Genomic DNA, 15139 nt, shown 5'->3' with positions numbered 1-15139 from the left:
CCAAAATGAGAGTAATAAAGAAGGCTTTAATCACTTACTGGTCTGGTACAAGCAAGTGGCTAAAACCCCTTGACTCCGTGGAACTGAGCACAAGGTGAAGGCCAGGTGGATGAGCACAGAAGTGGGAGTCATCTCACTGCTGCAGGAGCACTGAACAAAAGCCTCTGGATGTTTTATGGACCCTGGGGCGGGAGGGAAAAAAAGGCAGGCAGGACGAGGAGAGGAAAAGTACTGAAGACTGAGTCAGAGTGGGGAAGAGTGTCTAAGTCTCTCTCTCCTCCTCCCACTAAGGAGGCCTGGGCAGAAGCACCTGAAGAAGACTTCTGCCCAGGGCCTCAGATAAAGAGCATTAGGAATGAAGGCACCTGAGGCAGAAATGCAGGTATGTGAAGAGCATGGCCAGCAGTGGGGCCTGAATACTTGAATGCAGCACCCTTCAAAGGCTACAATGCACTTTCCCTCTGAGACCTGCCAGGTAAAGCCTTTGTAACTGCCTAGAATCAGACCTGAAAAAAATCACATATAGGTTTTTAACCAGGAACCAGACTCCTTAAGTATATGCTACTAGGCAAAGTGGGTCATTTTAGGGAGAAACATGAAAATGGATACTGAATCTTTATCTAACCTTATAAACAAAGTAAGACTACAGGGGTAAAATACCAAAATGTGAAAGGTAAAATTATAAAGTTAATAAGAAAAACATGTACAAATAAGCCTCTGGCTGTAAGGACAATAAAGAAATTCTTAAAGAAATTTAGTACAGACCACAAGGCAAAAATGATTAATTGGATTACATCGAAATAAGGGATTTTTTTTTAGTAATAGATACTAAGAACAAAGTTAGTATTCCATTTACAGATGAAAGAAATTTGTTCTATCTAAAAACCTGTAGGGATTAATATTTCAATTTACAAAGAACCCCTGCAAACTGACAAGAAAAATAGATCAAACTCAATTTAATTAAAAAAAAGGTTAATGAATAGGTAATTTATTGAAAAGTTAATCCCCAAAGTTAACAAACTTATGATAAGACATTTAAGTTAAGAATGAGGTACCTATCGCTTATTAAAAAAAGTAAAAATTTGGGAATTCCCTGGTGGTCCAGTGGTTGGGACTTGGTGCTTTCACTGCCATGGGCCCAGGTTTGATCCCTGGTCCAGCAACTAAGATCCTGCAAGCCTCACAGTGCAGCCAAAAAAAAAAAAAGTAAAAGTAAAAGTTAGAAGCTGGACAATGCTAGGTCTTTGGGGAAAAATGGGGATGTAGGAACCTGTGCATCGCTGGCAGGACGATAGCCTTGTCACCACCACTCTGGAGAACAAACTGGCAGCAGTTTGTTTGGGATGTTAAATTAAACATCTGCATGGCCTATCATACAGCAGTTACACTCTTGGATGGAGATGATGATAAGGATAGATAGATGAGCAGACTGTTTGCTTTTGTTTTTTTTTTCTTGCACCTTATAAGGGCACATAAAAGTTTCTGGGTTGGTGAAGAGTTAAGAGACAACCTAGATATCCATTACGGGTGAGTGGATAGAAGAAAATGGTGAATTCATACCACGGATTCTGCAATTTAGAAAAATAAATTCAATTTATACATAGTAACGGATTGTATTCACATGCACATATAGCAACAGTTTTAGATTTTTTGAGCAAAATGTTCGGTGGATTTCTCTTAGAAGCATAGGAAACAATGCATTCTATACATAATAAAATTTTTGTAAAATAAAAATACATGCACACAAAATAATAACACACAGATTACAAGAACACATTCAAATAAGGACACATTAAAATGGTTCCCCCAATCAGAGGGAAGACACTGGGAGCAGGGAACAAAGATAAAAATTTTATATATGTACACATACATACACTTACACACACATAGGGAAGGGCCTTGTAAGACACAAGAGGATAATATGCCAAGAACTGAGGAGTATGATTACCCTTCTTCACCTAAGGTTTAAAAAGAAAAAGATTACAATTACATCGATAAAGTGAAAAACTGTGTTACTGACAGCTAGCCCAAGAGGAAGAACTGTGAATGGAAACAAAAACCGCATTTTTCAAAACACACTTGAATCACAAAATAAATAAATTGTGCCAGACCTAGCCATGATGTGTATAACAGACTATGTAAGCTCAAATCTTTTAACGACATTTCACTCAGACCCATACATTCCAAGAACACAGAAAAACCAACCTAACAGTAACTCTAGACAGATTCATGTATTCTAAAGATCACAGACTGTCACAGCAACTTTTAAAATACACTTGATCTTAGCCAAAAGACCAAGAAGCAATGAGCAACTTTTAAAATAAATTCTGACAAATCTTTGCAAGACCATTCTATGACCAATTATAATCCCCCCCCCCCAACTCTATCATAATTCATCCCTACTCCCCCTTTTAGAGACATTCATTGTCCCTTTGGTATGTATTATCCTTTGCTGCAGCAAGCTTTAAACCACACTCTGTTAGACTACAGGTGAGTTCTTGGCAGCCTTTGACTCATGGGTTTTAACAGGAAGGCACGGTGGGGTAAACAGAAGTGGCTGGTCTGGAACAGCTGGAAGCTGCTGGCACTCTAGAGCTTTCCATCTACTCCAGGTCCTTCTACTCTGAGGAGAGCCTACAGGATCACTGTTTTGGGCACAACTGCAAACTCTTCATGTAAGCTCTGTTCCAGGTAGTCTAATCTATTTGTTCCATTCATTTTAATGCAAAAGCAATATAAATATTAAATTAGTTAATAGAGTAAAATGCTTAGAGCATGCACATATATAGCATAATTGTACATGCTTTTCTGGACATGCTACTTATGGTAAATCTGATAATTTTATAATCTGAACTTCAATCCTCACTTCAACTATTTATTTCCTCTTTCATTGCCGCTCATACTATCGAAGTGTTAAAACATGAAAGGGATAAATGGAAAATTCATAACTATCTATGAAAAATTTTTTTGAGATAACCTAATGGGTCACCATTTCTTGAAACAGACCTTGAAAGGAGTTCAAGTGAGAATTTAAATGAAGAATATTACTTCCAAGCTTGATTCAGACAATCCTTGTGGCCACCGTAACAATGCTTTGAGTGTCCAGGTAACAGAACTATATTTCATCTAACATCAAATTTCTGATTCGTGAGTTTTAATCATAAGGTACCAAAAAGAATGATTAGCCTTCCAATATGAATTATTAAATTGCTTATATGACAGAGAATCCATTGAGGATCTTTCTCACGTCTCCATTTTTCATTAAAATCGTTATTTAAAACAGAACACATTTTTAAAACCCTGAGCAAAGAAAATAAATTTAGTAGGTAGAAACTAGTTTTCAGGATAATTTTTCTGCAATAAGCAGCTTTGTTATTATTTCTGCTATCTACTTTCAATACTTTATTTTCTAAAAGCTAATAGAAAGTATTTCATGGGAAATTATTTCTACCCAAAGAACTAATTTTATCCAGGGTGGATATTTTAAAGAAAATATTAACATTTCTGCAGGAAAATACCCAAGATATTGGTTTACAGAAGTAAAATGTTTTTTTAAAAAAGTTGTAATTGTAAAGATAGAAAGGTTTTTAAAAAATATTCAAATTAAGGATTGGAGTAAACAGCCTACCACTGTATAAAATATTCTCATATCATGTCCTTAAATTTAGCAAAAGATATTTATGAATCTAGACAAATGAGGACATTTTAAATCAACAAAGACAATGTCAACTCTACTTATGTCCCTGTCAATCTGGATCTCCATTCAGCAAACGCACAGTGAATGTAAAATTAAATTCAATTTCTAGAATCACAAAATCTTTAGATCAGAAATGAACTTAAAAGACACTATCTGACTATTCATCCAATGCTTGAAACCCCTCCACAAATTATCCATTAAATGATTGCCCATGTTATGACAAGTTTACTCCAGAGAAAGGAAATTTGCTACCTGAAGGGAACACTACTCACTATCCCTTTATATTAGGTTGAAATATGTGAAATAGTTATAGGTAAAAATGGTCTAATATAGCCTATTTCATATCAACACAATACCGTCAGGTGAACCTTACACCACTTTGTATTTTCATGTTGAGCTAAAATGTTTCCTTCTAGCTTCAATACATTGACCCTAGTTCTATAAGGTTCCAAAAGAAGTCTAATCTTTTCTCATATAACAATCTTCCAAATAGGCAACTTATTTCAAGTACCTTAAATTGTTTTTTATACTATATGTCTGCGTGTGCCTTCAACCCTGTATCCGCTGTCCATTAAATATCTTCCAATTTGAATACATATTTTTAAAAGTATGACACTCAGTACTAAAAGGAATTACGTGATATAAGTTTAAAAAGAGTGGGACCTCCCTCTTCCCTTTTTTTTTTTTTTTTTTGGAAAGTTAATTTCAATTACATCAGACTAAAATGGCATTAGTTTTTAAAACTTGCCTTTACAACTTACTGTTAAATAAAAGCCCTAAATGTTAAATACATGTTGTATGGCTGAGTTTGGCTCCTAATTTTCTACTAATGTTGAAGTTTTAAGTATAAGACATTAATTATTCCTTTTGAATTTTGACTTTGGATATAGCCCCACTACTCCAGCCTTTTAAAATACTTTAAATACAATTTAATGTCATATACAAATGTGTAAAAATGCTTTCAATATTTTTATCCAAATCATTGATAATAATATTGAGCAGAATAAGGATGAAGGCATCACTGTGGCATTCCACTATAGATCGTTCTTCCAAGTGGATATAAATATATAAATCCAAATATTTATATATTTGGTGGGGCCATTTAGTCAATTTTTATCTAATGCCCTTGCCCTCATGTATTTCATACTTTTGTTCGCAATGATCTTTGAGAACTTAATTTATTAAATTTGAGATAATCTGTCCTGCTCCATTTTCCTGTCTATCCTAGTAAATCTGTCCTCCAAAGGGTAAGTTTAGTAGGACAATATTTTCTTAAGAAACCAACCTTGGTTCTAGAAGTTACCAATCTCCTTTAACAATCCATTCTGGAATCATGCTAGGAAAAATCTCAACAATCACCAGTTTGTGAAATATTCTTTTTGAAAGTTAAGAATACTTTTGCATTTGTAGTGTAGGGTACTTAGCTCATTCTTTTATCACAGGTAATGTTTCACTGTTTTCATTTGCAAGTTCCTTGATCACAATTCACCTGGACAGGCAACTATGTACATATTATCAGCTGACTGGTGCACAATATCAATCTTCTCACTACTCTAGGGCTTCTGTTCTCCTTTACCAATGTCCTCTGTGAAAAAGTGATTTTTATACTGAGGGAGAGTAGTGAAAGAAAAAACAAAACACAACACAGGACTTAGAGAAGAAAAAATTAAACAGAAGTTCTAATTTCTCCTTTTGATCACTACAAATTTTCCCCCAAGCAATGAGTAGGACTATTCTTTCCATGGCTTTCTTCTTATGTAAACATTACTTACATTATTTTAAATGAGGATGATGATTGGCCTGTTCTCTCAAAGAATATATTCAGAAGAAAGAGGAAGTAAGCTTCTTATTTTCTGTATAGATTTCAATTTAAAATTTCACTTCTTTATTCACTCTCAAATTTACTATACGCAGAGAATAAAGAAAAGTGAAGTATGTGGTAAGAGAAAAAAACAATCCTATGGCTAGCCACAATCTGCCAACATTATCACTATATACATTTGGGACAATAATTAGCAGGTAATAAAATGTGTTTTTCCTGGCAGATAAATGGTCTCAAGGCACACTTTTTCTGCATATTTTATGAGAATGAGACTCAAGTGATCCTGATGGTATGCTAAGAATGGATTAGAATAATAATGCCATAACTCTTATAAAAATAATAAATATTAGTGTTACTGTTTATAACCATTATAGCAAATGAAATTAAATGAAGTTAAAAAAATTGGTAATATTTGTCATTAATGGATTCTTGTAAAATTTGAAATTTGATACCTACCCTTTTACTCAAAGAGCAGTATGAAAAATTAATTACAAAAAAACTGATGAATTAACATAACTAAATGAATTTTGTTTGAATTTACAAGAAAACTAAACTTTGACTATTTTGATGTAATTATAGTACTTTTGGTTATGCACAGTAAAGATGACAACCAGAAGTCTTCAATACCTTTCTAAATAAGTAAATAATCATATGATATACAGTAAGCATTTGGCATGTCCTAAAATGACAGAGGTGATAAGAGTGACATATGCAAATGCAGGCTTTCCAGCACTTTCATTGACTATATAAATAGCCAAACAAAACTCCAATAAACAAATAGTACAGAGTATGTATAGAAAAGCATGACAAAGGGCTTAAGCATCCTTAAAAGGTCATGGCAATCTCAAAGATAGGCAAATAAATACAAAGTACCAACTGCATTAGTCAGGATTCTCCACAGAAACAGAACCAGTGTGGGGAGGGAGAATTGAGATTTATTTATTTCAAGGAATTGGCTCATGCTACTGTAGGGGATGGCAACTACGAAATCCTTAGGGCAAGCAGGCAGGCTGGAAACCCAGGATTTCTACGTTACAATATTGAGGAAGAATTTCTTCTTTCTTGGAAAACCACAGTATTTGCTCTCAAGATGTTCAACCCATGGGATGAGGCCCACCTACATTATTTAGGGTATCTCTTTGACTTAAAGTCGACTTACTATAAAGGTTAATTAAATCTACAAAATACCTTCACAGTAATATCTAGACGAGTGTTTCACCAAATGATTGAGCACCACAAGCTAGCTAAGGTGAGACATAAAGTTAACCATTACACAAACCTAAAAGGTTTTATTTATCAAATTACCAGTTTAAAAATGTGTTGTTAAAAGCTCAGTGAATGAGCACCTTCTTGTATTGCTTGATACTTATAAATTGGTAAACACAGAATTTTTTCAACATATATTATAAAGTCTTCAACTGTTAATAATATTAAGAGTAATAATGACAACAAAGGTTCTTGCCATATAATTAATTTTACTTCTAGACATCTATGCCAAAGAAAAATACAAAAACAAAAATAATATATGGGCAAAATTACTCATTGCAGCATTCTGTATACTGGAAAAAGAAAATCACGACTAACTTAAAAACACACCTGTAATAATGTTAATTAAAAATGGGAAGATAAGCTATAATCACAAGTATGAGAAAATGAACAAATTGGTGGGGAACAGAATAAAATATAAATAGCACTTAGGTGGACTAAGGTTCTTTTTTTCTTCTTCTTCCTTTATCTTTCATTTTCCAAGGAACAGGTAAACACTGAGGGCAACAGAGAGCTGCATGGGGGAAAGGACTGTGTTTTATTCACTGCTTTTTCTCCAGCACTCAGCAGAGTGTATAATACATACAGATGTCAAATATTTGCCTAATGAACACTACATATTTAAAATAGAAAAAAACAAAAACATTGTAAACAAATGAACTATCTACATCTTTAGTTTCCTCATTTTTATTTCATTTCCATTTAGAGCTATTTGGATATCAAAGCCCACTTGATAACACTGCTAAAATACAACCATTTGATCTAAACCTATGTAGAATCGTTTTAGGTTTCTCACACACATAAAAAATCAGAAATATTTCATCTAGAACCAAACTGTGAATATATCAAATCTTCTACATATTTCCTAGATTACATAATATATAAGAAGAGGGTACAGGCAATTTTAAGCAGATTTTAAAACACAGATGCTAATCTTAAAGAGTAAATTAGCTTCATTATTTGAAATGAATCAAATATTCATTGTAATCATCTGCCCAATGTTCACTCGTCGCCCCCATAATTCCAGTCTGGCTTTGAATGCAGCCACTTTATCTGCCACCTGAACACAGTTGTTGTTCTCCCCTGAAGTGACAGAGTGAGTTCACTGAGCAGGTTGAATATGTCACACAAGTAAGCAAGTTTTGCGACCCATTCTGTGTCACTGAAGTGTGCTGCCAGTGGTGACTGTTTTTTGAAAAGAAATTTCTGGAGCAGCTCTTGTAAAAAACTCTGGCCAGTGATCTACCTCTAGAAAGCCATCTCACTTCCGTGTATCAGAGAAGACGTGCGTGCTCTGCGTCCATCTCCTCACAGAGCTGCGTGAACAGACGTGAGTTAAGGGCATGTACTTTAATGTGGTTGATAATTTTAATCACATCCTGCCAAACAACGCTGTTAAGTTCAGGTGACATTTTTCGGCTAGCCAGCATTTCTCTATGTATGACACAGCGTGTAGACTTACATTCATAAGCAACATCTTTGACCTGAGTAGTGGAACCAGAAAGCCATCCAGTCATGGCAGCCGCTCTGTCTGTACATATACTGACACAAAATGACCAATTCAGTTTTCCTGATATGTAATCATTTAAAAACTTGAATAGTTCTGCAGCTGTGGTGTTGGTTGGCAACAAAAGTACACATAACATATCCTCACGCACGTCCTCCTGAAAAATATATCGCACAAAAACAAGCATTATTGCCTTGTTGTCAACATCGGTAGACTTGTCAACCTGGATTGCATACCACAATGACTCATTAATCCTCTCTAACAATTGTGCCTCAGTATCCTCTGCTATTTCATCAATTCGTCTACTTATAGTGCTAGCCGAAAGAGGAACACGTGCCACCTTCTGAACTGCAGCCTCTCCTAAAAGTTCACGACAAATGTCCTTAGCAGCAGGCAGGATCAACTCTTCACCAATACTAAGGGCTTCTCAGCTTTAGCAATGCGGTTAGCCACTAAGAATGATGCTCTCAGTGCAGACACATTTGATGAAGTGGTGGCCTTCAATAATTGCTTCTGTTCTTCGTGTTCACGTTTTCTTCTTTTGAGAAACTCCAAAGGCTTGTCTTTTAATGCAGGGTGCTTGGTCTCCATGTGGCAAAGCAGTTTTCAAGGTTTCATGGCTTTGTTGGATAGCCGGTCGCCACATATTACACAAAGCGGGCTTGGAGAACGTGAATCACCTGTTGCAATGAACCCGTAATTTAAGTAGGACTCTTGGTATTTTCTTTTAAATGCAGCTTTCTTTTTGTTGGCAGTCTTAGAGGCTTCTGCTGTCTCATCATCGTGTCTTTCCCCCTTTTCAAAGAAGCTCTCCAGCGATGTTTGTTTTTTATTCATTTTGGCTACGGTTCGCTTGTGGGCTTACCAAAACTGTGAGACAAGTGCACAGTGCACGAAAGAGGCACAGACAGAAGTGGTAAATAAAATAATGGGCAGGCCAAGCAAGGACTAAAATAAGTGTCGGATTCTGACTGAAAGCCTGCCACCAGATGCAGCTGTACAATTGAAGCACATCAACACACTTGCCACTATAAAGCCTGCCACCAGATGCAGCTTAATTGTCACTTGCCACTCACTGATAGGGTTTTGATATGAGTCTGCACGCAATTGATTTATTATGGTCTCTGTGCGGTCAGACCTCTCTGCTAATGATAATCTGTATCTGCAGCCGTTCCCCAGCGCTAGCATCACCGCCTCAGCTCCACCTCAGATCATCAGGCGTTAGATTCTCATAAGGAGCATGCAACCTAAGATCCCTCACATATGCAGTTCACAGTAGGTAGGGTTCACACTCTTATGAGAATCTAATGCCACTGCTGACCTAATAGGAGGTGGAGCTCAGGTGGTAATGCAAGCGATGCAGAGTAGCTGTAAATACAGATGAAGCTTTGCTCCTTCGCTGGCCACTCACCTCCTGCTGTGCAGGCTGGTTCCTAACAGCGGGTTGGGGACGCCTGTTGTAGGGATAAAGTGACCTGTCTGTAAAGCAATTAATACAGTATAAATAGTAGTAGATAATAAATAATTGTACTAAGTTTATAAAGAGAACTTTAAAAATTCAAACTTGCTATAGGATTTTTTAATACATATTATATGTTATAATGACAAAAGTCATTCAATTCATACTCTGTATTTTTAAAAAATTATATTTAGTTTTCATGTCATTTAATTTTTATAAATGTCCTTTAGGCATCTGACAAAGAAAAGCTTCATTATCATGTATTCTTTATATTTTGTAAATGACTGTGTTCAAATACTCTATACCTTGATTTCAGAGTTCCAAAAATTATATTCAGTGGAACACCAGTATTCCATGGATATAAACAATGTTCCAAAAAAAAGTGTGATCGTGAAAGAAGCTGGGGAAATGATAAAGTTTCTTTAAAACAGAACTGAAAGCTTATACTATGTAAATGTGACTACTGAACTTTTTTATTCCCTCTCTCTTCAGAATCTCTATTAATAGTGAATTATAAACTTACTTTTTACTTTTTCCAATATTATCTGTCATAGACACACTGGTATGTTTAATTAATGCCAACTGAGTTTTTAGTAAATTCTCCTTCTATTTCTGACATTTTTTGCTTTAAATTAAATCTGGAATCAAACCCAAATTTTGTTGCCTATTAGATGGGTGTTACCATATTGACTCATTGATTATCATTGTTACAATCTCACAGTGTCTTTATAAAGAAATAAATAAAATAGCACACGTTATGGATGCACCGTAGTAATAGACACATAGTAAATATTGAACTGATGGTACTAATTGTTGTGATTATTAAATAACTAATTCCTGGTTATTTACTCTATTACTGATTAAGTTATATAAATAAAAATGAACTTACAAAATGTCTTTTAATAAATTTTGTTCAAAAGTCTACTTGGACAAAAGCAGATATTTTATTGATACTACTACTTCCGCTTACTTTTTATGGGAATTGGATTGAAAAGCAGTATTCATTTTTTCATATTTATCCTGTGTTATTTTGTTTTACGAGTCTCTTGTAAGCAGTAAATGACTGAATTTTGCTTTTAAATCCAATACGATCTGAAACTCTTATAATGTAAGAAAAAAATAAGACCATGATAGTTTTTTTTTAATTGAAGTAGAGTTGATGTACAATGTTGTGGCAATCTCTGCTGCACAGCAAAGTGACTCAGTTATCCACATAGAGACATTCTTTTCTTACATTATTTTCCATTATGGTTTATCACAGGATATTGAATTTATCACAGGATATTGAATTCCTGTGCTACACATTAGGATCTTGCTGTTTATCCATCCTAAATGTAATGGTTTGCATCTACCAAACCCAGACTCGCAGTTCATCCCTCTCCCTCCCTCCTCCCCCTTGGTAACCACAAGTCTGTTCCCTATGTCTATGAGTCTGTTTCTGTTTTGTAGATAGGTTCATTTGTGCCATATTTTAGATTCCAAATATAAATGATATCATATGGTATTTGTCTTTCTGTTTCCAACTTACTTCACTTAGTATGATAATCTCTAGTTGCATCCATGTTGCTGCAAATGGCATTATTTTTGTTCTTTTTTATGGCTGAGTAGTATTCCATTGTATATATGTACCACATCTTCTTTATCCATTCATCTGGCGATGGATATTTAGTTGTTTCCATGTTTTGGCTATTGTGAATAGTGCTGCTATGAACATAGGGGTGCATGTATCTTGCTGAATTATAGTTTTGTCTGGGTACATTCCCAGGAGTAGGATTACTGGATCATATGTTAATTGTACTTTTAGGTTTCTGAGGAACCTCCATACTGTTTTCCATAGTGTCTGTACCAACTTACATTCCTACCAACAGTGTAGGAGGGTTCCCTTTTCTCCACACCCTCTCCAGCATTTGTTACTTGTAGACTTTTTAATGATGGCCATTCTGACCAGTGTGAGGTGGTACCTCATTGTAGTTCTGATTTGCATTTCTCTAATAATTAGTGATGTTGAGCATCTTTTCATGTGCCTACTGGCCATCTGTATGTCTTCTTTGGAGAAATGTCTATTAAAGTCTTCTGCCCATTTTTCAATTGGGTTGTTTTCTTTGTTGTTGTTGAGTTGTATGAGCTCTTTGTATATTTTGGAGATTAAGCTCATGTCTATTGCATCATTTGCAAATATTTTCTGCCATTCTGTAGGCTGTCTTTTTGTTTTGTTTATGGTTTCCTTTGCTGTGCAAAAGCTTGTAAGTTTGATTAGGTCCCATTTGTTTATTTTTTAATTTCAATTGCCTTGGGAGACTGACTTAAGAAAACATTGGTAGGATTTATGTCAGAGAATGTTTGGCCTATGCTCTCTTCTAGGAGTTTTATGGTGTCATGGCTTATATTTAAGTCTTTAAGCCATTTTGAGTTTATTTTTGTGTGTGGTGTGAGGGTGTGTTCTACCTTCACTGATTTACATGCAGCTGTCCAACTTTCCTAGCACCACTTGCTGAAGAGACTGTCTTTTTCCCATTTTATATCCTTGTCTTCTTTGTCAAAGATTAATTGATCGCAGGTGTGTAGGGTTATTTCTGAGCTCTCTATTCTGTTCCATTGATCCATATACCTGTTTTTGTACCAATACCACACTGTTTTGATTACTGTAGCTTTGTAGTATTGTCTGAAGTCTGGGAGAGTCATGCTGCTCCTTTATTTATTTTACTCTGGCAATTCTGGGTCTTTTATGGTTCCATATAAATTTTTGGATTATTTGTTCTAGTCCTGTGAAAAATATCATGGGTAATTTGATAGGGATTGCATTAAATCTGCAGATTCCTTTGGGTAGTATTGCTATTTTAACAATATTAATTCTTCCAATCCAAGAGCATGGGATATCTTTCCATTTTTTTGAATCCTCTTTTATTTCTTTTATTAATGGTTTATTGTTCTCAGAGTATAAGTCTTTCACTCCTTGGTCAAGTTTATTCCTAGGTATTTTATTTATTTATTTGGTGCGATTTTAAAAGGTATTTTTTTTTACATTCCCTTTCTGATATTTCATTGTTAGTGTAAAGGAATGCCACTGATTTCTGAATGTTAATCTTGTATCCTGCTACTTTGCTGAATTCATTTATTAGATCTACTAGTTTTTGTGTGGAGCCCTTAGGGTTTTCTATATATAGTATCATGTCATCTGCATATAGTGACAATTTTACCTCTTCCCCTCCAATATGGATACCTTTTATTTGTTTTTCTTGTCTGACTGCTGTGGCTAAGACTTCCAATACTATGTTTAATAGAAGTGGTGAGAGTGGGCATCCTTGTCTTGTTCCAGATTCTAGCAGGAAGGCTTTCAGCTTTTCACTGTTGAGTGTTATACTGGCTGTGGGTTTGTCATAAATGGCTTTCATTATGTTGCAACATGTTTCCTCTATACCCGCTTTGGTAAGAGTTTTTATCATGAATGGATGTTGAGTTTTGTCAAATGCTTTTTCTGCATCTATTGAGATGATCATGTGGTTTTTTACTTTTCTTTTGTTAATGTGGTGTATTGCATTTATTGATTTGCATACGTTGAACCATCCTTGTGAACCTGGGATGAATCCCACTTGGTTGTGGTGTATGATCTTTTTTATGTGTTGTTGGATTTAATTTGTTAATATCTTGTTGAGAATTTTCACATCTATATTCATCAAAGATATTGGCCTGTAATTTTCTTTTTTGGTGGTGTCTTGTCTGCTTTTGGTATCAGGTTGATGGTGGCTTCATAGAATGTCTTTGGGAGTGTTCCCTCATCAATCTTTTGGAAGAATTTGAGAAAAACTGGTATAAGTTCTTTTTACGTTTGGTAGAATTTGCCTGTGAAACCATCTGAAGACCATGATAGTTTTACTTGTTGGCCAGATTAATGCTATTTCTACACAAATGTAGTAGTATAAAGTGAAATTAGATGGTCCTCCAAAGATTCCTATAGCATTCTGTGCTTACTCTTTTCTTACCAATATCTCTTATTTTACTGTAGTTGCCTGTTACTAGTTTGACTTTCCACACTGGACTGTAAGCTTTGGGGGACATAGACGTTTTTGTTTTTAAATCCCCCAGATCTACTTCAAGCCTTGGTATAAAACATGCAAAAGTGTTTATTGTTTTTATAGAATAGCTGACGAATGAAAAGTGAATCAAGGAATGAATAGATAAGAAAATGCATATTAAGCACTTTGACAAACACCTAGAACATGATTAGTCCTTGTTAGATATTATAATTATTTAGTGACCTTATTTTTATATTTGACTGTTGAACTTTGACTTGCCTTTATCTTCTGCACTTTGTTTTTCAATTAAGATATAACTGAAACATAACATTAGTTTCAGGTGTACAACATAATGACTCAATATTTGTATATACATAGTTATAAACCAAAGTACAAGATCTATACATTGAACACTATACATTGTGTTATAAACCAAAGTACAACATCTATACATTGAAACAAACCAATGATAAAAGCAATCAAAGAGGACACAAATGAAGATATCATTTTTCATTGATCAGAAGATTCAATAAATCAATAAATTCACTGACTCAACACAACTCAAATCAAAACACATCAAGATTTTTTGTAGAAATCAACAAGCTGATTCTAACATTTACACTAAAAGAGGAATTAAAAGAGGTAAAAAAGGTTTATAAAAGAAAAAAACTTGGAGAAATCACACTATGAAATTCAAGATATACCATAAAGCTACAGTAATCAAGACAATGCTGATTTTGGCATAGAGAGCAATGAAACAGTCCAGGAAAGGACCCACACACATATGACCAATTAATTTTCAACAAAAATGCAAAGACAATTCAACAGAAAAAAGGCTTTTCATAAATGGTGCTAGAACAATAGGATACCCACATGCAAAGAACAAAACGAAACAAATTTGGTCTATATCTCATGCCTCACACAAAAATGACTCAAATGTAAAACCTACAACTTATAGAGGAAAATATAATCTTTTTGACTGGGGTTAAGTAAGAAGTTCTTCTGTGGGATACCAAGAGTACAGTTCATGAGAAAGAAAACTGATAAACTGCATCAATATTAAGAACTTCTGTTCTTCCCAAAGACACTGTTAAGAGAATATAAACATTTACAAATGACCTATCTGATAAAGGACTTGAATGTAAAATACGTTCAAAACAAAATAAGAAAATTAAGAATCCAAAATAAAAATGAGCATAAGAACAGATATTTCATTAAAGAAAATGTACAGATGGTAAAGAAGCACAGGAGAAGATACTTAACTTTATTAGTCAAATGCAAACTGAGTATAACTTAAATGCATATTAAATGCAAGTCAATGCAAATTAAAACCATATAAGATACCACTACACAGCTACTGGAGTGGCTTAAATTA

The 15139-nt window shown here is 34.7% G+C and overlaps 1 protein-coding gene across 23 annotated transcripts in view; it reads right to left on the bottom strand.

Moving 5' to 3' along the window:
* The window catches only part of CCDC91 (coiled-coil domain containing 91), a 422422-nt gene that overhangs the window by 153246 nt on the left and 254037 nt on the right, over window positions 1-15139 (bottom strand). The window contains exon 10 of one of the 23 annotated variants that reach the window (XM_082352195.1): window positions 7788-8449. The exons of the other annotated variants lie outside the window; for them this stretch is intronic. Within the exon in view, the coding sequence (XP_082208321.1) occupies window positions 8060-8449 (390 nt within the window). The 3' untranslated portion in view covers window positions 7788-8059. Of the gene's footprint in view, window positions 1-7787; window positions 8450-15139 lie in introns of those variants that run through there. 23 annotated transcript variants of the gene reach the window in all.

This window comes from Balaenoptera borealis (assembly GCF_965194805.1).
Source record: "Balaenoptera borealis genome assembly, chromosome: 13".
Taxonomy (NCBI): Eukaryota; Metazoa; Chordata; class Mammalia; order Artiodactyla; family Balaenopteridae; genus Balaenoptera; species Balaenoptera borealis.
The sequence above is the reverse complement of the archived record's forward strand: the minus strand, read 5'-3'. Positions and strand labels throughout refer to the sequence as shown.